The following is a 25,136-nucleotide window of genomic DNA, read 5'->3' on the forward strand; positions in this document are numbered from 1 at the left end:
GTGGATGTTTTGGGATCCTCAGGGGAGGGCAGGAAGCTTGTCCCAGGTTGTTATCCTTGGAGAGAGGCCTCTCTGGGAGTGGGTTCCAGGGCAGGAAGAGTAGAGCTGGAGTTCCATGGTGTGCACAGCATCCTGCTGATCCCAGAGATTCCATGGCAGGCTCTTGCTGGAGACAATTCCAAAGGAGGCTCCTCGTAGGAAACTCCAGGAAAAGTGTCTCCCACTGCCATAACTGTTACTATTCATCCCAAATAATTGTTGGGATGCCCTTTCCCACTGGTTCTTCCCAGGTGTGCCAGGCTGGGAGAAGGGAATATTCCTCTGTTGCTTTTGTGTCGCTTTTTCTTTCCCTTCTTTCTGCAAATTCTTTTTGCATTTCCTTTCTGGAATTCTTCCCAAAATTCCTATTCCAAGCCCCTTTCCCTGCACTTTCACATAATGAATTCATGAAATCCCTGCCTGTACTTCCAGAGTTTGATGTGTTATTTGTGCATGTCCAGTTCTGGAGGAGAACTGGGCCTGGGTTTTTCCCATTTTCCTTATTCCTTCAGGAGCCATGGGAACAGCGTGGGTTTTTTCCAGCTGCTTGTGGGTCACTGATGAATCAATTCCATTCTAAATGGAAGGTTTTCCATGCCTTTTTCCCAGAAAAGCAAGAACAAGGCAGTGTTCAAATGAAGTCAGGCAGAAGAACTATAAAAATAAACATTTATTTCACCTAATTCTTTGTTTCCTTCTGGAGCCATATTCCCAGAAAATCAGATATTTTTAAAAAAGGGAAAAATAATCCACTCACAGACACTGAAAGGAAGTAGAAAAATACATTTTTTTTATCTTCCCTTGTTTTTTATTCACCCACTCTCAGTATAAGAATATTTAACACTCTTTTAGTGCAAGACTCCTGTCATGTAAAATAATTGTAATTAATTCCTCAATTCAGGACTGTGTAGGAAAATTCAGGATGAATTTCCCAAGCGCAGGATAAGGGATTTATTTAGACTTATGGAAAAACAGAGATGCTTTATGATTAAAAAATAATGATTGAGCTCTGAGCATACTCTTCCTGACTTTTAAGAAGCTTTGGTGAGTTTTCCTGGATGAAATAATGGATTTCTTCTGTGACCTGAGGTGTTCCTGGTGTGGGTTTTGCTGGTGGCTCTCACTGCAGGAGGAATTGATGCAGCATCTTGGGGTTGTTTGTTTAGAAAGCCAGGAATAAGCAGGAGAAATCTCCCAAACTCCTCTCATGGAATGGCAGCCAATCCCCCCAAAATTCCCTTCTCCCTTCCATGATTCACTGTATGATCAGGCTGGAATACAGTGCAATCCCTGGAGTATTCCTGGCTATTCCTTTTCCCATTTTACTCACCAGAGATGTTTAATTATTCCATTTTTTTGTCCATCTGGTGCTGTCTCATGGATCCAACACCAGTTTAGTGCTGGGCATTTGCTTCCCAGTAGAGCAATTCCTACGTTTTTGGTTGGATAAACCAGATTTTCTTTAACTTTCCAGGAAACCAAGCCTATATTGGGGTTTATTGTTGATACTGTGCCTTTGGGAGCAAGGAAGTTGTGCCTGGATTGATGCTGGGAGTTCCAGCAGCTGCCTTGTGCTGCTTTGGATTTCAGACCCATAGTTCCATTAATTTTTTTTGGAAGTGTGGTTGCATGGATGGGTTTTTAAAGGGTATTTGTAGGTGTGTAACAGCTGCCCTTTAATGGGAGGAATGAAATTTATGGGAATTTGTCATTTGAGATGGAAAAAAATTGGAGGCAGCATAAAAATGTTCCCCCTGTATTTATCTGTGACTTGGTGACTAAAGCAGTGCAGCTTTTCACACTAAATATAATCAAATCATCTTTTCCATGATTCTTTTTAAGGTAAAATATCTGGAGAAGGCTTCTTTCCCTGTTGGAATCCTGTGGGCTCAGATCCTCTTCCCTTTTCCTGCAGAGGAGGGTGCAAGGAGTGTTCTCCATCTGGCTGGGGGCTTAAAATTATCCTGTGTTTTGATGGCTCTGCAGATGAGTTCAGTTCTGCATTCCATGCCTAAAACTGGGAAATTAAATGGAGAAAAGAGCAGGAATGCTTCATTCCTGAGCCATTCCAGCTGCAGGAAGTTCAGGTTCTCCATTGCACCCAGTGGTTTTTGTATTTTTGGGCTGGCATGTGAAGTGGGACTTCTTTCTTTCAGTGAGCAGGAGACACATTTCCAAAAATAAACGGATCAAGTGATATTGGAATTTTCATTTATAAATTCTCTGGGAATCTGCCAAAACTTCCATCAGAGACCTGCAGTCATTTGTGAGGAGGCACAGGCTGTTCCCAAGCCAAGGGAAATCGGGTGGGAGAGATGTGGTGAGGGGGAAGAAATTCCTGACTGTGAGGGTAAAGTTGAGCTTTTCCAGAGCAGCTGGGGCTGCCCCTGGATCCCTGGCAGTGTCCAAGGCCAGGCTGGACATTGGGGCTTGGAGCAGCCTGGGATGGTGGAAGGTGTCCCTGCCCATGGTGGGGGTGGGATGGGATGGAATTGAAGGTCCCTCCTAACCCAGACCAGTCTGGAATGCTGTGGTTCTGTGGGGTCAGTGCTGTTTGATCCCCGTGGGAATGGAGCAGGCAATGCCCTCTTTCCCTGCTATCCTTCCCTGCTCTTCAGCCTGAGGAAACTCTTCCATCCTCGCCATCCCATGGTGCTGCCAAGGGAAGGGAGGGGAAATCCTTCTGTTCTCCTCTCTTGGGTAGAGGTGGCCCTTCAGCTCTCCAGCTCCAAAGCTGATGCAGAGGAAAATGGAAGGGGCTCATTCTGCTCACTCTGGCATTGGCCTGGGGTTCATTGCCTTTTCCTGCCTTTTCCAGCAGCAGAGGTTTCCCACTCATGCCCCGAGGATGTGCAGCTCAGACCCAATAAATCAGGTTCCAGCTGCTCCTTTGCTCTGGCTTTGCTTCCAAAGGGCTCATTCTCTCCGTGCTAGGCTGGATTATGTTCCAAGCTGTTCCCTGCTCCACATTTGCTGCGGGAAAACAGCTGAGGGCCCAGATTTTGCAGTTTTATTTTGGGCATCTTGTTTGTTTTGAGGAAAAAATCCATTTCCTTCTATTCTGAGTTTTCAAAGGGAGGAATATGAGCATTTCCTTATCTCCGGGGAAGCAGCTTCATGAGGGCAGCACCTGAATGTGGGAGCGAGCTGGGGATGAAAAGCCCTTGGCAGGGAGAAGGGAAAAGGGAAGCTCTCCTGGAGTGCTTCCCCCTGATCCTGGAGCAGCAGATTAGGGCAGAATGTAATTAATAATGAGAAGAAATCCATTAAGTTGTTATAGTAACTGGGAAGCTGAGGTTGGAATGTATGATCCGAGTGACTCAGCTCCGGGGGAAGGGATCTGGGAGCCCACAGAAGGAGAGCTGGAGCTTCCCTTTCCCTGCTTTCCGCTCTGTCTGTGCCTGGGAAGCTCTGGAATAGGCATGGAAAAGGATCTCCCAAACCTTGAGCAGGAAAACCAACTCATGCCATCACTCTCGTCTCTCTGCATGTCTGGTGATCCATGAAAAGTTGGGAAAACTCACCCCAAATAAGTGGCAGTGTCATTCCAAGAGGCTCTTTCAGGATGGGGAATAAGGAAGGAGGAATCTGGAGGTTCCTGTGTCCTTCAAAGCAGCACCAGCTCCTTTCTGGAGGCCCCTTGGAAGGAGGATACCTACAAAAAAAAGGAATTTATTTCCCAGAATTTATGTGGGATCTTCCTGCAGAAGGAAGTGCATTCATTTTGTTGTCCTCATTAAAAATATTGGTGTAAAATGGGAAAGTTTTACTGGAAAATCTGTATCACCTGCCTCTCTCCAGGTGTTTCTGGCAGGGATTCATGGATGAATCGAGGAGTGCAGAAATCTGGGATGCTTCTTTAATGGAAGGTTTCCCTGCCTGTGGAAAGGTTTGGCATGAAATGATCCTTAAGGACCCTCCCAATCCCAACCAATCTGGGATTTTGGCTGCTTTTTGGAGTATTTTGCATCCAGAATTAATAATAAACCTTTCTAGCCAAGGTTTGTTATTCCCTAATTCTCCTGGCTGTGTGCAGCCCCTTGGGAACAACGAGGTTTCGGTGAGGAATTAACTGGGTAATTATTTTCCGGTTGTAAAGCTGAAGTAATTTGCTGTTGGAATGGTCTGTGGTGATCTGAAAATCCCTGGGCAATATTTAGGGATTTCTTGCATCTGCTCAGGTGTAAATGAGTTTTTAAAAGGGCAAGAATTGGGATTTATTAAAAAAAAAATATAGATTTAAGACTCAACTTGGAGATGTCTCTGTGTTTGCCTCTCAGCTTCAGGTTTATGTGGAATTCTTGTGTTCAGTTTAATTTCTGAACCAAATTTAACCTTTTATCTATCAGCAACTAAGGTTCAAAACAATCAGTCTTCATTTAATCAATAGAAACATTTATTGTGAGATCCCTGGAGGATCTTTAAAGTCCCTTCCGACCCTGCCCGCTGTGATTCTCTGTTCCTGCAAGATGAATGAACATACATTTAATGTAAAAAAATTGCAGGGGAGTGTCTGATTGTAGTAAAAATTCCAAGAAAATATTCTGTTCCTTGGATAACGTGGGATTTTTGATCTTCTCCTTCCCGAGGTGATGAGGACAGGTTGAAAAACTGATTTTTAAATTCTGTTTTAATAATTATCTTCTCCAGCTGTAAGAAAGACATTGTTGTTTTGCTTTAAATTTTACAGGGAGGATAATCCCTGCTGTCAAATCCATGTAGTAATTAAATCCTGCTGGCTTTTTCCAGGAATACAGGTGCCCTTCAGCTTTCCAGCAAAGTAGTCCCAAAAGATGAGAGTTTAAAATTCCTCTCCTGGTGCTCCTTGGGGATTCAGGGAGCTGGGCAGGGATTTCATGATTTGGGAGGCTCCAAGTGAGTTGTGCATCCTCTTAATCCACATTTTTTGTCCAAGAAAAACACATCCTAAGAATAAAACGGGAAATCCTGCAGAGAAGTTGGGTGGCTCCTGTGACTTGAAGAATTTCTGTGTTGAATTTTTGTATTTGCAGCACTGGTTGCCCAGAAATAAAATACTTGGGTGTTGTTGGGACATTGTTCTTTCCAGAGAGCCTTAGGTTAGGGTGGAAGAATATCCTGGCTTAGCTGGAAATGATCCTTTTGTGCTTCAAAGCCTCAGCCTCCAAAATCCCAGGATCCCAGACTGGTTTGGGTTGGAAGGGAAATTAAAACTCCTCCAGTGCCACCCCTGCCATGGCAGGGACACCTCCCACTGTCCCAGGCTGCTCCCAGCCTGGCCTTGGGCACTGCCAGGGATCCAGGGGCAGCCCCAGCTGCTCTGGGAAATCCATTCCAGGGCCTCCCCACCCTCCCAGCCAAGAATTCCTTCCCAATATCCCATGGAATTCCATCCTCTGGTGGCTTTTGACATCCAGGCTCCATTTGCAGTTGCTGCCCTTTCCCAGAATTGCACAGAACTGTGATTTTCCTGGTGAGGCTGGATGTATCCAGGTTGGGATTCCTCTTGGAACACCCTGGGACACGCCCACATCCCAAAATTTTGGAATTTCCACTTTTTCAATTCCCTCTGTAACTTCAGCATTGAATAACTTGGCCAGAAGAGCCAGATTTTTTATGGTGTCACACACAAAAGGGCGCTGACACGGAGCTGATCCCTGTGGAATGATAATTCCTTGCGGGAAGCGCCGGGATTTTGGAAGCAGGGGTTACTGAGCAGGGCTCTCCTCGTTAATTGCAGCCTTTGAAGGATGGAATTGGTTCAAAACTTCCCAAAGTGTTCAGCAAGAGGCAGCCCCGGAGTGCTGCAAGGATCACTCTACATAATTAAAGGAGGTTTTGATAACTGGGAAAGAAATTACCGGGAGAAGTTGGAAGAAAACGCTGGAGTTGGCACTCTCACCTCACTTCACAGCACTCCATTTTGGAGCAAATTGCAGAATGAGCTAAGTCACTTTTTCATTTAAAAAAAAGAAAATAAAAGCTGATAATTCAGCCTGGCATGGAAAATAATGCAAATATTTTCCCAATAAGCAAAATCTCAGATCCAGAAGGAAGGAAAACAACCACAGTCAAAGGAAACAGGAACATCTGCTTTGGCTCCAAGGAAAAATCCTGGAAGAAGAAAGCTGAAATATCCCTCTAAATCAATTTTCCCCCCTGAATCTCCTGCTATAAATCAGTGTTGTCAAAGATGCCACTTGGAATATAGGAAATCAAATATGGAAGTGCTCGTAGTGGCTGCTGGAAAACATGGGAGCATCTCCAGAATGCCAAATACTTTCCCTTTAGTCTTAATTTCCTTTTTTTTTAATTGGATGGGCAGACAGAAATTTCAGTCTGGAAATTGCGAACATGGAAAAAAACCCTGGGATAAAGCAGGTTTGGAGCTGACCACGGTGCTGTCGTGGCTTTTTTAATATTCCCAGTGCCAGGCATTGCCTCTGCAGTTTTGGGTGAATATTTAGGAAAATGCGATTTCTCTGCTCCAGAATCCTTTTCCTGGGAAAAGAGAGGATGTGGAGGGTGGAATTTAACCAGCAGCAGGAGCTTGCTGTGGCACAGATCCCCATTTTCCCTTTTTGGTTGGATTTTGGGTGTCCCTGTGGTGAGAAAAGCGGGATACTTGTCTGGAAATGGTGGTTCTAATTGGCCATGGAATGTGTTTTTCCTCAGGTGTTGGAGCTGATTTTTAGCTGGTGTTCCCTGGCCCTCAGGGTTGTGTTTTGGAATCTGGGATGTGAGAAAAGCAGGAGCTATCGTGGACAGAAAACCAGGATGCTCCATCCTGGAGAGCCCTTTTCCCACTCTCGGGTCGGTCAGATCCTCGCCTCCCGTGTTCTGGGAATAAATCATGGAATCCTGGAGTGGTTTGGGTTGGGAGAGACCTTAAAGCTCATTTTTTCCCAACAACTTCCACTTACTCAAAGCTCCCTCCATGCAGGTCTCAGCTTTCCCCTGGTTCTCCAGAGTTCTCCTAGAAAAAGTGGATTTAAAAACCTAAAAAAGGTGAATTTAAAAGCCTAAAAAAAGTGGGGTTTGGGGGCGATTTTTGCCTCTGCAAAGATGGAGTTTTGGGTTTAAGGACTTTTAGGTTTCCATGATGGAATTCTGATGTTCTTGTGGTGTTCCCGAGGGGGGTTGAGCTTAGAAAGCCTAAAAAAAGGGGATTTAAAGGCCTAAAAAAGTGGATTTTAGGACAATTTTTGGCTCTGTAGAGGTGGAGTTTTGGGTTTGAGGGGTTTGGAGATTCAGCCTGGAATTCCTTTGTGGAATTCTGGTGTTCTTACAGTGTTCCAAGGGGGGTTGAGCTTGGAAAACCTCCAAAAAGTGGATTTAAAAGCCTAAAAATGAAGTTGCTGCTCTGATGATGGATTTCATCTTTCCCCACTATTCTTAGTGGTTTTTCCAACAGGAAAAACGGGCAAAGTGAGGAATATCCTGCTGTTCCAAGACTTCTGGAGGATGAGGATGAGGATGGTCTCTGTTTGTAGGCTTGGTTCTGTTCTGTGCTTGGGGTCCTTGTGTGGCTTTGCTGCTTGGCTCTAAAATAAAATTTAAAAAAAGGGGGGAAAAAAATCCTTCTTTTCAGGATATTTGGCTCTTCCCAGAAAAACAAAGAAAAGGATTTTAAAACCTTTTCTCTTGGAGCAGAGCAACCTGTGGGTGAGTTCAGGACGGGAAGAAGTGAACGAGAGGCAGGAGCTTTGCTTCTCCAGTGTTTATCCCACATTAATCCCGATGGATCTGCAGCATCCCCCTTCTCTGGGAAGGCCAGCAAGGCTCAGTGATGCTGCTCCTTTCCCAACAAACACAAGGGGAACATCAAATCTAGTTTTTAAAAAACCAGCCTGAAAATCTACAGGGGGAAGATCCACGTGGGTGAATTTTCTGGGGTTTGGTGTATTTTTAAACTGATTTTTAAATAATAATAATAATAATAATAAATAATAATAATAATTGTTTTTTGCTCTCTGAGAGCTGCTCAGCTGCTCTGAGGAGTGGGAGGCTCTGCAAGTCATTTGCTCAGGGAACAAGGAGGAGAGAAATTGCATCTTTTAATAGTCTGCCTCATTTTTCCTGGTAATTACCTTGGAATTCCTGATGCAGGGAACACTTCAACTGAATCCTTCGGAGCTGTCAGAACTGATTTTTAATTTCAGTTCACTTTCCCACAATAGGAGATGAGCTTTTGAGAAAGAGAAGAATAAAAATCCCTGACATAGTCAGGAAAACAAATTTTTTTTCTGCCCAAGCTGTGAATATTTGTCTGGAAGTTTCCTGTCAAACCAGGGCCATATATTCCAGTGAAAATTCCAGCTCATGTTTCATGGGAATGCTGCAGAGCACGTCAGGCCTAAGGACAGCAAAATACACATTTTTTTATTGGAACTGAAAGAAATGAAGAGAAATGACAACTTGGTCATCCCCTCTGCTGGAAATCCAAGAATTACTGGAATTTCTGGGACAGGCTGACTGGGTTATTGGCAGCCTTAATGATTGGATTGACTCCAGGGAAAGAGGACTCCTTGCAATCCTCTTAATCTTGCTGATACCCTGGGAAGGAACCTCCTAATCAAAGTTAAGGCACTGTTTAATAATAATTAATTATTTTGAAGGTATTTTTTTGGTCCATGCCCAACTTTGTTGGAATTTTCTCAGGCATCTACAAACATCATCCTGCCTTTAACATTTTTTATAGTAGGAAAATTGGTTGGATTTGTTATTAGAGATAAATTTATGACCTTATCCTGGTGCCTGTTGGCTTAAACCAGCAAACTTGGGATTTAGACTCAGCCTGGCAATTAGGACAGAGCTCAGAGCAGCTTTGGGAGAGGCTGAAGTGGAGGAATCCCTTCTCCAGAGCCTTGGGGGAGGCCAAAGTGGAAAAATCCCTTCTCCAGCTGGATGATACTGGTAGGTCTCAATTAGCAGAAGTTATTTGTGATAAGAATTGCAGTGACAGGAAATAAAGGTGCTGCCGGCTCTCAGGGAGAATCCTGCTCATGGAATCAGCGTAGGGAGGACATGGAGCTGTTGGAAGGAATCCAGAGGAGGCTGGGAATCCCAAACTTGCACATGAAGCTGTGTTTTAGGAATTTCTGTAAGTAGTGGATTTCCCACTGGATGAACTGGGGAGCTGTTTTTAAAACCAGCGTGTAGGAAAATCAGGCTTCATCCCATGCATCCGTGGGATTTTATCCTCCATCTCCAGGATGATCCAAGGGATGGAGCAGCTCTGCTGGGAGGAAAGGCTGGGAGAGCTGGGAATGTTCAGCCTGGAGAAGAGGAGCTTTGGGATGACCTCAGTGTGGCCTTGCAGGGCCTGAAGGGGCTCCAGGAGAGCTGGAGAGGGACTTGGGACAAGGGATGGAGGAACAGGACGCAGGGAATGGCTTCCCAGTGCCAGAGGGCAGGGCTGGATGGGATCTTGGGAAGGAATTCTTGGCTGGGAAGATGGGGAGGCCCTGGAATAGAATTCCCAGAGCAGCTGTGGCTGCCCCTGGATCTCTGGCAGTGTCCAAGGCCAGGTTGGATGAGGCTTGGAGCAGCCTGGGACAGTGGGAGGTGTCCCATGGCAGGGATTAGAACTGGATGAGCTTTAAGGTCCCTGCCAACCCACACCATTCCATGATTCCATGAAATCCCTCCTTTCTGAGTCACTTTTCCCAAGTTCTAGCCATGGGTGCTAATAGATGCCCTTGCTTATATTTTGCAGAGTGCTGTGAAATCTTCCCAGCTTTTGATGGAAATGAGAACAGATTGAGTTTTCTGAGGAGGAGGGAATTTCTCGGAGCTGCCAGGAGCTCTTCAGAGCAGTTGAGTTGTTGCTGTTCACAAGAAAGAGGAAAAGGTCACAGAAAAGAACAACATTTTCCTCAGCAAATAAGTAACAAAAAGGGGCTGGTTGGGAAATTCTTAGGGATGTGTCCAGGGAGGGCTGGAGCAGCTGAGGGAGCTGGGAAGGGGCTGGAGCCCCAGGAGAGGCTGAGGGAGCTGGGAAAGGGGCTCAGCCTGGAGCAAAGGAGGCTCAGGGGGGACCTTGTGGCTCTGCACAAGTCCCTGACAGGAGGGGGCAGCCGGGGGGGTCGGGCTCTGCTCGCAGGGAACAGGGACAGGAGGAGAGGGAACGGCCTCAGAGGAGGTTCAGGTTGGATACTGGAGAACAGTTTTTCCCTGGAAGGGTGTTGGGGCATTGGAATAAGTTGCCCAGGGAGGTGCTGGAGTGACACTCTCTGAAAGCGTTCCAGCCTTTCCCTCCTTCCTCATTGCCCAGAGCAGCTGGGGCTGCCCCTGGATCCCTGGCAGTGCCCAAGGCCAGGCTGGACATTGGGGCTTGGAGCAGCCTGGGACAGTGGGAGGTGTCCCTGCCATGGCAGGGGTGGCACTGGATGATTTTTAAAATCCCTTCCAATCCAAAGCATTCCATGATTCTATGTTAAATAGGAGCCCATATGTTCCTCCTGGGAGAGGCAGAGCTGAGATTGTCACTTTTCTTTGGTGGCTGTCACCCTGTCTGAGTAGGTGCTTCTCCCTGTGAAGTTCTCACGGATTTTAAGGATAATCCTGTTTGAATCCCAGTTCACAAATGATGTAATTCCCTGTGGGATCAGATGATCTCCTTCATCCCAGCCCTTTCCTTAGCAAAGCTTCTCCAATAATTCTCAATTCAGGTGCCTGGGTTTATCTCTGAGCATTTTTAGGATCGGCATTTTGTTGGGAGGAAAAATCCTGCTCCAGGAATGTGGTGGAGTTGAGGAAGAACAGGTGTGGGACTGCAGGATGTGCTGTGTTACGGGACTTTCACTGGGGTTTGTTGTGGTTTTTCACTGTGGATTTGTGTCCTGCCTTCTGCAGAAGTGGGAGGAACTGGATTTAGAGGCTGGAAGGAGCTGGATAAACAGCTGCTGTTCCAAAAAGCTGCTGTTCATCCAGGGAACAGCTCCACAGGAGCAGCAGGAATGGGATTCTGACCCAGCCTTGGCTGTGTTTTGGGAGAGAGGAGGATCTTCAGGGGTGAGGGGATCAATGGGCTCCTCACATCTCCCTTTGGCTTTAATCCTGCCCATGGAGAAGCCCAAATGCGTGGGAGAACGGCACCATGATGGAATGTGAGCCTCATATTCCAAACCTTCCCAAACTTGCGTGTGAGGATGTGTTTTAGGGATTTCTCTAAGTAGAGGATTTCCCACTGGATGAGCTGGGTAGCTGTTTTTAACCAGAGTGTAGGAAAATCAGGAAAACCAGTGCATCCATGGGATTTTATCCTCACCACTGTCAGCTGCCTGTTGGGAACCCTGTAATCCCTACCTTGGCTGGATCCCTCTGGAATTGCTGGAGCGTTTTCCCATCAGTTTTGAAACACAAGGGCATGGAACACAAAAATCTTCAGGTGTAAAAAGAAAATGCATATTCCATGTAGGGATATATTCCAAGAAAATAGTTTACACCCAACTGCAGCACTGATTTTTCTTCACAAATTAGTAACAAATCCAAAGCTTTGCTGCTGTTCAGCATTCCCTGCTCCCACACCCAACCAATCCTCTGGGATACAGGGTTTTTTTGGAGGATTTGGGTGCTGGAGAGGAACTCGTTGCATGTAATAAAAGTCTGCATCAATGAGAAAAAGTTCGTGAGGAAAAAATTCCCAGGAAGCCTCTTTGGAGTGTTTTCCTCTGGTTTATTCTCCCCTTAAATGTTCATCCCAAGTGTCAGATTTTCCTGGGAAGGCACAGGAAAGAATGAGTCAGATTTTAATGGGAATTTAGTCATGACTAAAGGAAGCATTGGGTTTTCTTCAGGCCTCAGAACTGCAATTCCCACAGAACAAAAGCTGGGTTTTGTCTTTATCCGTGTCCTGCTTAAATTTGCTTGGACAAATTGATAAATATTTATAAAGTTGTGGTGTGAGCAGCCTGAGATTTTCACAGAAATGATCTTCCAGGTGAGTCAGCCTGGTCCATCCCTCCACATCCCATTTCCTGCTGTCCAGCCTGATCCTGGAGTTCAGCAAAATTTTGGAGATATTCTTCAACTCTTACTCCTCCAGATTTTTTTTTCCCCAAAGAATGTGTGGGTTGAGGTTTAGTGGAGAATGTGAAGGTGGTGCTGGTTGAAATTGATGATCTTAGAGTCTTTTCCTGGCCTTGATGATTCCGTGATTCTCAGAAGTTTCCCTGGATATTTGTTTCTGTGGGTGTTTCTTTATTTTGTCTTTGCGTACTTCTCCATGCCAGTTTGTGAACTTGCACATTTTCAGGAAGGAAATGCAGTTTGTGTTGGGATCCCAATCCCTGTAGAGCAGGGCAGTGACAAACACCCCAAACTGGGCTTTATTAAGCCCAAATTGGACTTCATTAAACACAGTTCTGCTGCTTCTTTTTGGTTTTTCCATGGATTTTGCCAACATATAAAGGGGAATCCGTTTTTTTTTCTGGCAGCAAGCAGTCATCCCATGTTATCCCTCTGTGTGCATGTCATGGGAATATTTAACATTGATATCTGGGGATGGATCATTTAATCCTTTTAGTAACAGCGTTTTAATTTCTCATCATTGTTGAAGATCAATAAAATCATTCAACCTAATCTAAACTTCGACTCTGCCCCTTGAGCACGACTTCAGTGCTGCTGGAAGGGCGAAGGCTCTTGGAGGCAGGAGGAGAATTGGTCACAATGGGATCATTCCCCAGGGAAGCAGTGCATTCCCAGCAGTGCATTCCCAGCAGTGCATTCCCAGCACCGGACACGTTCAGCTGCAGAGGGTGCTGGGGCTCGTCCAGACAGGGGTGCTGCCAAGGAAGGTGGGAGCAGGTGATCCTTGGGGTCTCTTCCACGTTAGCATTCCATGATTCCATGATCCATGATTCCATGAGTTTTCTCACTCCTAAATGTGCTGAGGGTGAGGAGCCAGCTGAGGTTTGTGGAGATGGAATTTTGCCACGCTTCGGGGTTTTAAAAACCCTTCCGCTGCTCCAGGGTCTAACCCCACCCTGGGGGCTGTGCAGGTCACACCTTAATCTTAATCCTAACCCTAATCCTAACCCTAAACCCATCCAGGGGCTGTGCAGATGCTGCCCTAACTGTAACCCTTCACACACCCTGGGGGCTGTGCAGGTAATGCCCTAAACCTAATCTTAACCCTAAATTCACCCTAGGGGCTGGGCAGATCAGGCCCTAATCCTAACCCTAAACTCACCCTGAGGGCTGTGCAGGTCCTGCCCTAACCCTAACTCCAAACCTAACCCTAAACCCACCCTGGGGCTGCGCAGGTCATTCCTGTGGGTTCTTACCATAACAGCAGGGTTCCACCAGGCCATACTCCTGTTTTTCCCACTGTCTGGCTCTGGTGACGGCCGTGGATCCTGGGGGAAGCATCCCCGAGTCCTCGTTGCTGTCCTTGGCTCATCCCTGCCCATGCCTGTGTGGAGAGAAGCTGGGGAGGTGCTTTGGGACACAGATCCCACAGCCCCGGGATGGGCACTGCTGCAGCAGCACCATCCACAAACGTGGTGTGCATGTGAGCACTGGGAATGCTCTGGCTGCCAGGGAGGGATAAATGGGAGTGCTGCATGAGGAAGCCCAAGGAAATGGAAACAACTGGGAGTGCCCCAGCTGCGAATGGCAGGAAGGAAAACCCCTCTCCTGCAGGAGGATCTGGCTCCACCTGCCTTTTCCAACAGGCTTTGGTAATTATTTGTCATTATTTGAGAAGTGCCCAGCAGGCTTTTGTGCCTTCCCAGCACATTTGAGATGGTTTTCCATGAAAATCAGGACTGAGGACTGAGCAGATCCAGCCTCGTGCTCAGGAAAAGGGCCCATGGAGCTGTGCAAAACTTGGGATAAGAGTGGGAAACAGAAGTGTGGGAAGCCAGCGCTGGCGTGGGGGTGGCACTTGGGGACACAGATTAGTAGGGGACACAGAGGTGCTGCTTGAGGGTTGGACTTGATGAGCTTAAAAATCTTCTCTCCAGCCTTAATTCGATAATTTTATCGGAATGGGGAGCCAGGGATAAACCAGCTCTGAATTTAGCAGTTCATTTGTTAGCAAACCCAGCTGGTTATTCAAAAATAGGTTGGTTTTTTTCTTTCAGCTTGCCCCTCGGAAGAAATTGCATTCACCAGAAGTTTTTTTATCCGGGGCTGCACTCAAATCTCAATAATGAAGAAAAGCAGAAGTGTCATGACAGTGACTGCAGATGAGGTGAGTTCCTGCTGAAGTTCTAGTTTTCCTTTTTTCCCTTTCCTGTTCCGTTTTTTTCCTAGTAAAAATGAGCTAAAAAGTTGATTTTGTCTCATTTTTTAAATATAATCTGGTGTGGCTTTGATTGCTGACGGATCATCGTGGAGGATTTTTATATAATAAGCAGAAAATAAGCCCAGCACATTAAAAAAGGAACCTGTGAAAGGTTTAGAGGAGTTTTATACAGGTTTTGTATGGGCTGGTGGTCTGTGGACAGGGAATGTTGGTGGGATTTATGGAGTATTTGCTCTGGATCCCACCTTTTTTATGTATAAATATATTGGTATTTCAACAACTCAACACTTGATATGATGATGGATTTTTTATTTCATTATTACCTTTGCTAATTGCCATGGAAATTCCCAAATAATTGAACCCCAGATCCCATTCCCTGGGGAAATGTCTCCGTTGGGAGTGATGGCCTGATAACCACAGCCTCAATTGGCTGGTTTGTCATAGGGCTCCCAAAAAATGGGAAATCACTTGGAATGTTTAGGAAAAGAGTGGAAAATAAGGGTTGGTGTATCCTGGAGCAGTTCTCCGGTAAATAAGTGTTGTTTCCCACTCTTATCCCAAGTTTTGCACAGCTCCATGGGCCCTTTTCCTGAGCACGAGGCTGGATCTGCTCAGTCCTCAGTCCTGATTTTCATGGAAAACCATCTCAAATGTGCTGAGAAGGCACAAAAGCCTGCTGGGCACTTCTCAAATAATGACAAATAATTACCAAAGCCTGTTGGAAAAGGCAGGTGGAGCCAGATCCTCCTGCAGGAGAGGGGTTTTCCTTCCTGCCATTCCCAGGAGTGTTTTCCACCCGATTTTGGGCTGTGAAAGACAATGGAGAGCTCGTGCTTTGCATTCCATGGAATCATTTAGGTTGGAAAAGACCTCCAAGATCATGGAGTCCAACCAGTCATGAAGGACTTAATAAGTGATGATGGATAACTAAACCTCACTCATTTTCTCTGGGTCCCCAGTCCTGGCTGGGAATGTGGTAGGGATTTATAGGGAAAGTGAACAGAGGGATTTAGGGTTTGGAAAAATCAAAATTCGGGAGCAGGTAGAAGAAGAGGATCAATGTGGCCATAAAGATAAATATTCTGTGATTAAATTCAGCTTCTCCTGAAAGCTCACCACATGGAATACAAAAATAACCTCATTTATTTTGGACAACTCTCTTTGAGGAGCTGAATTCTTTGGGTGACACCAAAGGTGTTCTGCTGTGGGAGAACTCCTGGATGAGCTTCTGGGAGACTGACAGCCCACTCTGAGATCATGGGGGTGTTTCAAATAAAAATCAGGAGGAATTAGAAGAGGGAAAAGCTTCAACTGATCAAAACAGAGATCAAATTGGAGAAATCTGGGAACAGCCCTGAAGGATTTTTGTCTGCTCTGGGATTTTGTTTTCAGTCAGTGGAAATATTTCCTGGTCTGTTCAGGGCTTGTTCCTGGGAATGGAATCTGGATTTGGTGGGAGCTTGGAGTGCTGGGATCCCTCAGGCCAGTGGGAAGAGCTGGGAATGTTCTGTCAGGAGATGAGAGTCCCTGGGTTGTGTGGAGAAGGATCCAAATGGGTTTTTGGGGATTATTTCTCCCAGCAGTGTCAGGGGAGCCAAGCTGGATGTTCCTCTCTCGAGAGGAAGTGTTCAGTGAGGTTGGAATTAGCTTGGATGAGTTCTGAGTGAATTTCCAAGTGCATTGATGATGATACAATAAAAAGCAGAGCAGTCAGGCTGTGCCAGGTTCTGGAGCTGTGGAGTTCTCATCTCCTGCCATAACTCTGGCTGGAGAATTGTAGTTTATCCTCATGGAGGAAATCCTTTGTTTGCAGAATTTAGAAACTTGAGTGGCCTCTGTGTGTTTGCAGAACTCCCTGGATTACCTGGAATGTGGGCTCAGCAAATCCTACAGCACTTCCAGCCACGCCCTGGGCATTGACCTGTGGAGGGGCCGCAGGTGCTGCTCGGGGAATCTGCAGCTGCCGCCGCTGTCCCAGCGGCAGACGGAGAGGGCCAGGACACCCGACAGGGACATCGTGTGCAGGCCGACCACGCTGCCCCTGCTGCCGCCTCCCAGCATTGCCATCACCACCTACCACGACTGGTAGGTCCTATCAGTCGCGTCTAATTGTGGTTTTAGGAATTAATTCGTTTGGTTGGTTGGTTGGTTGGTTGTTTTCTGGTTTCAAATAGGCTTTTTCCTCCGTTTTTAACTTAAAACACACAGATGATATGTTTTCATCTGATTGATCAATGTTGGTGTAGCGTGGATGTAAGTTTATGAAGCAAATTATTTTTGTGTTTTTTTGGAAATTCTACTTTGTTAAAAAAACTCTCCTGAAACTTCTGATTCCGGTCTTGACCGGAGGATTTTTGTTCCTGACTTGGCACCCACACGAGTTCAGGGTGGTGGTAAACTTCCACAAATGGTTGAGGAAAAGGCTTTAACTCTCTGGATGTTTCTGGCTCTTGTGGGAGGAAAAAGGCTTGGGAAAAACCCCACTGGATCTAAAATTAAGCTCGAGATAAGTCCCCGAGAAACCATCAGAGAGCTGATTACAAGGGGGTCGCTCCAGGGTGAGTTCCAAAACTGGAGCTGATGCCAAGTGCCAGAACAAGGGAATTAATCCAGAGGGAGAGGAGGAAGGCAAAGCCCTGAGTGTCCCTGTGCTGGAACTGGATTTTATGGCAAAAGAAGGATGTGTGTCCTGCTTGTCGTAGGAACATGGAGATGATGTCAATGTCACCTTAAATCCTGTGCTCTCAGCTTTGGGTTTAGAGTCAGCTTTAGGTTCTGAACTTTCCTCTCTCAGCTCCATTTGCTGGTTCACGTTCCCATCATTGTTCCAAGCTGGAATCTGGGTTTCTGTTAAGCTCAGCGCTCCGCAGTTTGCATTCAAGCAGCTCTAGAGGACATCCCAAATCCATTTGTTAAAGTCCTTTGGAAAGAGTTTTCCTGCTGAAAATAGGATTTCTAAACTGCCCTGGATAGCTGAGATAGAGGAATTGCAGGAGCTTTTGTCCAGGTTTTGTGATTTAATTGCTGGGATAAATGGAGCCATGAGTTCCCTAATTTTAGATGGATTGGGAATTCTGGCAATAAAAGGGTTGGTTCACCTCTGTAGCATTGTGCAAATGTTCCCTTTTGTGGGGCAGGAATTTGTATTCCTGACTGCCAGGCCAGCGGGAGCCTTTCCATAGGGTGACTTGGAAGGATGGATTCGCTCAGAGCTTGGAATGTGCCTCTGTCCATGGTTTGGGAGAAACGCCGTGGATTTAGCAGCAGTTTCCCTGGAACACAAGAGGGCACCGCTGCTCCTCTTTTCCGTTTCAGCGCAATCCATGGATGGGGATTTTCTTGGAACGGTGTGTGCCGATCCCAGGGAGCCCTGACAACACTGCTCAGGTTGTTGCTGTTCTGTAGTGCTGTAAGATTCCCAGTTTTCCATAGGAACTGGGAGTTGCTGGTGTGACTGGGATGCAGCACTGTCCCAGCTCCTGTTTCTGCATCCTCCTCACCTCCCTGACCACTTACACTGGCTGATCCTACAAGGACTGGCCTGAACATTCCCATTTTTTATTTAATCCCAATCTTCACCTCCCTGACCACTTACACTGGCCCATCCTAAAAGAACTGGTCTGAACATTCCCATTTTTTATTTAAGTTTTAGGCGTTGAGGAGTTCTGGACCAGGTTAGCACTGAGCTCTACCCCATTCCAGGCAGTTCTTCCCTACAGAATTCCCAGTGACTCAGGGCCTGCCCATCCTCTCAGGGAGCCCAGCTGTGGAGTCATGGAAAGTTGAAGTTGGAGATGATCCTGGATATGGGATAGAAGTCCAACAAAACTGCAAACTCAGTGCTTATTAATGGCCAAAAACCAAATTAATTGAGGATTTGAAGGAAAAAAAATAGTGGATAAAACATGGAAAATGTTTCTGGAGACAGCTGCTGGTAACCAGCCAAAAAAAAAAAGGGAGGCTGATCCCAAAGCAATAATTCCAAACCAGCTGTGATGTAATAATATTTTGTGTGGAAAAGAAAGGGAATAGTCACAAAAAACAGCTTTTATGGATGCTGCAAGGCAGGGGGGATATGGGATAGAGATCCTCAGGTGACAATCTGAGTAGGGAAATCTTGGAAGCTGCTTTTCCACAATTTTTGTCCCTATTTTCATCCAAGTTGTTCCAATGTTTCCCCCATCCTGCTCCATATTTTATAACTCCAGCTTTGTGATAGGAAATCCAGGCAGGAGGGAAGAGCTAGGGTGTGAAGAATAAATTTGTAGCTGCACTTGGAGCATCCAAAAGAGTTCTCTTCCCAATTTTTTTGATCCTTAGCATCTCCTGGGTTGGATTTGGCAGCTCATTCCCACCATTTCTCCAGGTTTCCCTCAGGTGCGTGGGGATATGTTGATATTTTGAAGGGTTGCAGCAGATCTTGATGTTGAAACAAAAATGGGATTTATGGTGAATCCCAAAGCATGAAGAAATCAAGGCTTTAGGAATTCCATGAGGAGCTGATCTGGTTTAATATTAAATATATGCACTTTTTTAGGATTTAGTGGGTCTGGTAAATACTTAGGATATGGCATTAAATGCCTTATTAAAATATGGACTTGCTGCCTTGTTACCCCTCATTTATGGGCTGTTTCTTCTGGAATAATTTTATTGTGGAGCCTGGGGATGAGAATCTAAAAGGAAAATATGAAGGGATTGATCCTATTCCCCACATCCACCTGGAAACCTTCCTGGAACTGGGATAAATCTACTCAGTCTCTACTCCTGTAGTACTCCCGTTGTTCTCCAGATGGTGGTGGTGGGCAGCAAATTAAAAACAGTGTGAAAAGCTAAATAAAACCGAAATTCGGGATAATTTTGGGCACTGAGTGACTCCAAACCTTCCTTGGGAATTCTGGCTTCAGCCAGAGCCATCTCGTCTGTGAAGTCCCTGTGAAGCTGTTGGGAATTAATTGAGGGATTGATACAATGGGAATTAATTGAGGGATTGATAAAATGGGAATTAATTGAGGGATAGATAAGTGGGGATTAATTGAGGGCTAGATAAGGAGAGTTAGAATGATAAAGGGGATGAGATTTGCATGGAGAATTAAGGATAATAAAGCTGGAATCAGGCTGGGAAACCAAGCAGATGCTCCTTCCATGTCTGTAAATCCTGTGGATGAAAGGAAATGTTTAGGAAACTTTAACAGGAATTGTAGGATGAATCCCAGAAATTCAGAAGGAAATGATGTTTTGGAGAAGTGTGAGGAGTTTTTTTTAAATTTTGTTTTGTTTTTTCAATGTTGTTCCAGACCTTGGGATAATACCTTGAGAAAGTGGAGTCTTATTTTGTAGTTAATTTCAAATTCCCGTAGATGAGAACTGAAGGAATGTGCTGCAAGCTTGGAATAGGAAAAAAAATTGATGAGCTGGCTTCCCATGTGGTATGAAAAATCAAAAACCTGAAGGAAAAAAGACTTTAAAATGGGGTTTTAATTTTTATACCGCTATTTAAAATGATTTAAATCACAGGATGGACATCAGCTGGTTCAAAATATGGATAATTTCCATAAATCCCATCAGTTTTCGTGCTAATGAGCAGGATCAATTATTCTGCTTGAACATCCTTCCTGGATTTCCAAAGCCTGCTCCGTGTTTCTGGGGGGCATTTCCTTCCCTTGGAAAAGGAGGTCAGTGGTGCTCCTCAGAACATCCCATAATCCACAGGGAAAAGAGGTTTTAATTACTCCTTGCTGTTTCTGGGAAATGTCTGTGGAAACCTAATCCTGAAACTCAGAATTCCTGGGGTTTTTCCTACGTTTCCCAACAATATCAAAGATGTCTTGGAGGAATCTGGGAACAGCCCTGAAGGATTTTGTCTGCTCTGGGATTTTGTTTTCAGTTGGTGCAAATATTTCCTGGTCTGTTCAGGGCTTGTTCCTGGGGATGGAATCTGGATTTGGTGGGAGCTTGGAGTGCTGGGATCCCTCAGGCCAGTGGGAAAAGCTGGGAATGTTGCTGGGAGATGAGAGTCCCTGGGTTGTCTGCAGGTGGATCATAAAAATTACAGGTGGGCACCAAAGCTGGAATCCGTTTGAAAAGCCCAAGGTGGGAAGCAGGGGCCTGGTTTGGTGTGGGAAGAGGCAATTCCTTGGATTTTTCATCCTTGTTGCTGCCATTTTAACACCTCACAGAGACCTGGAGGAGGAAATGGTGATGGAGAATTTAGGGAAACGACTTCTCCAAAATTTGTTGTTTCCTCACACTGTGAAGTGTTCCCACAGGGAATATCCCATCTCCTGCACTGCTTGGGATGGGGTTATTGCCAGTGTTGTGAAGTGTTCCCACAGGGAATATCCCATCTCCTGCACTGCTTGGGATGGGATTATTGCCAGTGTTGTGAAGTGTTCCCACAGGGAATATCCCATCTCCTGCACTGCTTGGGATGGGGTTACTCCCACATGGAACAGAGGCTCAGTCAGAGCAATGAACCCAAGCCATGGTGGTGCGTGGCACTCACAGGGGTTTGGGGGGGTCACATCTGACATCCCACCTCAAATCCTGGAGTTTTTATACAAATAAACCCCAAAAATCCTTTATATCCAGAAAAACCCATGTGCACCCTGAATATCCAGTGGTCACTGCTGCTGTGTCAGTCCAAATGCCGACCTATCCCAAAAAACCTGGGAAAAAAGGTGATTTTGCTCTCTCTGACTTAGCTCTGCAGTTAATTCCCAGCTAAAAATACCCAGAGAAGTGTTTTGTCTGCCTATATTTAGATTTTGGCTGGTGCCATCCGTTTCTGGAGCTCTTGCAGCTTCCAAAAACTTTATGTTTCCTTGGAGGCCTAAATAAAATACCTATGATTAATACCAGGTGTAGTTGCACAGAGGGATTTTAAGATGGATTAATCATAGGTCATGAATTAAAATTATCATTATTTCGAAATCACTTTTTGGCCACAACTTCTATTTTGTTGTTGCCACCTAATCTTTTAATCCATTTACATTTATTAAATTCATTGAATTTTACTCTAAATGCTCCAAACACAACACCCCCTTTTTGTGTGAATTGCAAGGTGATCCCAATAATTTTATTAAGGATCAACCTGAAGTTCGGAGCTGCACAATTTGCCTGGAGATAACAGTGGTAGAAAACAGAGGCACACACCAAAAAAGGCTTTTAATGCTTCAGTTTTAATTATACACCTCAACCCTGAGTGCAAAAAGACAGCTCGGGGTGTGTGTGGAACGGGAAGGAATGAGTCACTGTTAATCAGCAGAAGACAACGAAGCTTCTGAAATATTTTCTTCAAACTTCACCCTCGCTCGAAGAGAAAATAAATGAAAATTATGGAAATAGACTTGATGGAAAAGCTGAATCAGACACGAGTTTGACAGAATTCTCTGACTAATGATAACTCATCTCAAAAGAAAGAGCAAACCCGGTTTGTTTTTACCTGCAGAGCCCGCTGGGTCTCAGCTGATCCAGGACATTCAAGCCTGGGGAGTGTCCAAGGCCGGGGATTCGGAGCGAGCTGAGCTTTGAGGGCCCTCCCGACCCCAACTGTTCCATGACTCCATGATTAGATGGCTCTCGTTCAGTTTTGGTTGGCTTTGGTCAGGATTTGATCCTTTCAGTTCAGTTTTGGTTGGCTTTGGTCAGGATTTGATCCTTTCAGTTCAGTTTTTGGTTGGCTTTGGTCAGGATTTGATTCTTTTCCTTCAGTTTTTGTTTGGCTTTGGTCAGGATTTGATTCTTTCCCTTCAGTTTTTCGTTGATTTAGTTCAGGATTTGATTCTTTCCGTTCAGTTTTTGGTTGGCTTTGGTCAGGATTTGATTCTTTTCCTTCAGTTTTTGGTTGGCTTTGGTCAGGATTTGATTCTTTCCCTTCAGTTTTTCGTTGATTTAGTTCAGGATTTGATTCTTTCCGTTCAGTTTTTGGTTGGCTTTGGTCAGGATTTGATTCTTTCCGTTCAGTTTTTGGTTGGCTTTGGTCAGGATTTGATTCTTTCCGTTCCATTTTTGGTTGGCTTTGGTCAGGATTTGATTCTTTCAGTTCCATTTTTGGTTGGCTTTGGTCAGGATTTGATTCTTTCTGTTCCGTTTTTGGTTGGTTTAGTTCAGGATTTGATTCTTTCCCTTAAGTTTTTGGTTGGCTTTGTTCAATATTGGATTGAACAATTTTCAATTTGTTCATATTGTTCAATTTTGGTTGGTTTAGGTCAGTTTTTCCTCAGTTTTCTTCAGTTTTAGGTTGATTTAGTTCAGTTTTTGGTTGGTTTCATTCAGTTTTTGGTTGTTTTTGTTCAGGATTTGGTTGGTTTTCTTCAGTTTTTGGTTGGTTTTCTTCAGTTTTAGGTTGGTTTTGTTCAGTTTTTCCTCAGTTTTCTTCAGTTTTAGGTTGATTTAGTTCAGTTTTTGGTTGGTTTTGTCCAGTTTTTGGTTGATTTAGTTCAGTTTTAGGTTGGTTTCATTCAGGTTTTGGCTGGTTTAGTTCAGTTTTTCGTTATTTTTGTGCAGTTTTTGGCCTGCACACCATCACCTGTCCTCTCCTCCCTCACGCTGCCATAGAGGAGAAACCCCTGGAGTCCAACATTGTTTGGCAAGGACTTAGGGAATATATTGAGGTTGCTCCTCCCTCTGCCTTCTAGCATCATTCCTGGGGAGGGCTCCGATGCCTTTGGACCTTTCCTTGTGTGCTTTCAGTACCCACGTCTGGAATATTTCCAGACTTTTTGTGGCAATTCCCTGCTGGAATATTTTGAACAGAGGCCTGGATAACACTGGGAATGTCACTGGAATGAAGCAGAGGATTGGGAATGTGGGATCATCCTGCGCTGCTGCCTCAGCCACGTTCTCACCCCAACTGCAGCTCCAGAGGCTTTTGACCCATCACTGGAGACTTCTTATCCATTAAAAAATCATGGAATTTTTTATGTCCTTGGACAGGCCACAGCCACCTCCTCCCTGACCCTGTTTTTATTGGCAGTGGCCCCGAGCTGCTCTCGAGGATTTTTGGCTGTGGATTTATTCCTTTAATTAAGCCATAATGGACAAAGCTTTCTGGGAATTCTGACAACTGAGCAAATCCCGCTCTTTCCCAGCTCTCAAACATGAGGCACTGGCAAAGCTGGAGTTGTTGAACAGGGAATTTTGCCTGGAATTCCTTAGGGAAAAATAACTATAAATAAATCCACCTTGTAAACCTGATCTTGGTTAATCCAAGGGAGCTGAGAAGGGGGTGATGATCTGAGACACAAAGAAATCAAAATAACTGGAATGAAACTGGAATTATATCCTGTCAATCAACTGAGAGGCTGGAAAAGCAGGAGGAAAATACAAAACCTTGGATTACTGGTGGAATTTTCTGTTCCTCAGCCATTGTGAGACCAATATCAGAGAAATCTGTTGGCTCGTGAAGATGATTTCAGTCATTTTGTGGCAAGGCAGAGGAGGGTGCTCCAAAGCTAAACATTCCTTTTTGTCCCTTTTTTTGGGCAGTTTTCCATGGGAATCCATGGCAGGATGCAAAAATGGCCTGGCAAAGTGGGTGCCTGGATTAGATCCATGGGATTGTTTGGGAGTACCAAGAAATGGCAGAGCAATACTTGGGGGTTTTTTCATGTTTGTATTAAAAAAATCATGGAATTGTTTAGGTTGGAAAAGCTGCTGAGGTTATCAAATCCACCCATTCCCCAAGGCCACCACTGATCCGTGTCCCCAAGGGCCACATCCACATGGATTTTAAATTCCTCCAGGAAAGGAGACTCCACCACTGCCCTGGGCTGGAAAACCCTTTCCATAAAGGAATTTTCCCTGCTCCATCTCTGCATTAGAACAAAGCCTTTTCTCATCAGCATGTATGAAATTTTCAGAATTTTTCCATTGGCTTCTCCTTTCTCTGGAGTCACCCCAGAGGTCTCTGGCCGTGAGGAATAAATTGAATTTTTTGGGTATTATATTACAAATATCTCCTCCTCTACTTAACTTGCAATAGATGAATCTATAGCTGTGAAATGAGGAAATAATCACAATTAATACAGATTGCTCTGCCATATGGGATTACTCAGTCTGGATATATAGAAGGCATTTCAGTGTTCTCTGGGAATAAATCAGGCACAGTCCCAAGTTGCTAAGCAAATTCCCTTCTTACATCACGCCCTGGTGGCTTATGTAATTTGATGATAAAAGTATAAATGATATAAATTTATAATGAATTTGTAAATATCAATTTATTCTCAGTCACTAGGAGGGAACAGCAGAAATACCTGTAAGAAAAAGGGGGCATTGCAGTGTGGTAAGAAATGGTAATTTGTGGCAGATAAATTGTGTTTTGTGGGGGATTTAATATGGAAAAAACTGTTCCAAATCCAGTTTAGGACAACTGGAAAGGGAAAAGCTCCAGGTTTGATGTTATTCCCGACTCCTTCCTGCATGTTCTGAATGCAGATAATTTTCCTGTGCCAGGGAATGCCTTGTAAAGCTCAGCTCAAACAGAACCAGGGCCTGGCTGACGTAGGGAATTAATTCAGGGTGAGCAGATGAGCACCCAGCCACTCCCAGCTCCCAGGGAATGTTTCCTAAAGATGGAATTGATTTTTTGGGACTGATCTGAGAAATATTCTGGGTCCTCTTGGCCTTGTTGAGATACTGGGTGTTTTAATACTGGAAAAGCTACGGAATCATAAGGAGAGGCTGCCTTCCCAAACACTCCCCATCATCTGTGGGAATGGAGATCCAAAGTGTGTCATTTTAAATTATTAAATACAGAAAAACTTTATCTCCCAACAGGAATCTAAAAACAGTGGATTGTTATTAATTTTTTTTGCCTCTCAAACGTGGGGAATTTGTCACATAAACCTGTAATTAGGGATGGATT

General features: G+C 44.9%; 1 protein-coding gene across 3 annotated transcripts in view; it reads left to right on the forward strand.

Annotated features, from left to right (window-relative positions):
- The window catches only part of PDE4B (phosphodiesterase 4B), a 174,400-nt gene that overhangs the window by 6,463 nt on the left and 142,801 nt on the right, over positions 1-25,136 (forward strand). The window contains exons 2-4 of one of the 3 annotated variants that reach the window (XM_048312432.1): positions 9,737-9,871; positions 14,109-14,218; positions 16,122-16,357. In XM_048312432.1, coding sequence (XP_048168389.1) covers positions 14,177-14,218; positions 16,122-16,357 — 278 coding nt within the window. In that variant the 5' untranslated portion in view covers positions 9,737-9,871; positions 14,109-14,176. Of the gene's footprint in view, positions 1-9,736; positions 9,872-14,108; positions 14,219-16,121; positions 16,358-25,136 lie in introns of those variants that run through there. The other 2 variants (XM_048312431.1, XM_048312435.1) reach the window with 2 other exon arrangements.

Source organism: Corvus hawaiiensis, chromosome 9 (genome assembly GCF_020740725.1).
Source record: "Corvus hawaiiensis isolate bCorHaw1 chromosome 9, bCorHaw1.pri.cur, whole genome shotgun sequence".
In the NCBI taxonomy this organism is placed as follows: domain Eukaryota; kingdom Metazoa; phylum Chordata; class Aves; order Passeriformes; family Corvidae; genus Corvus; species Corvus hawaiiensis.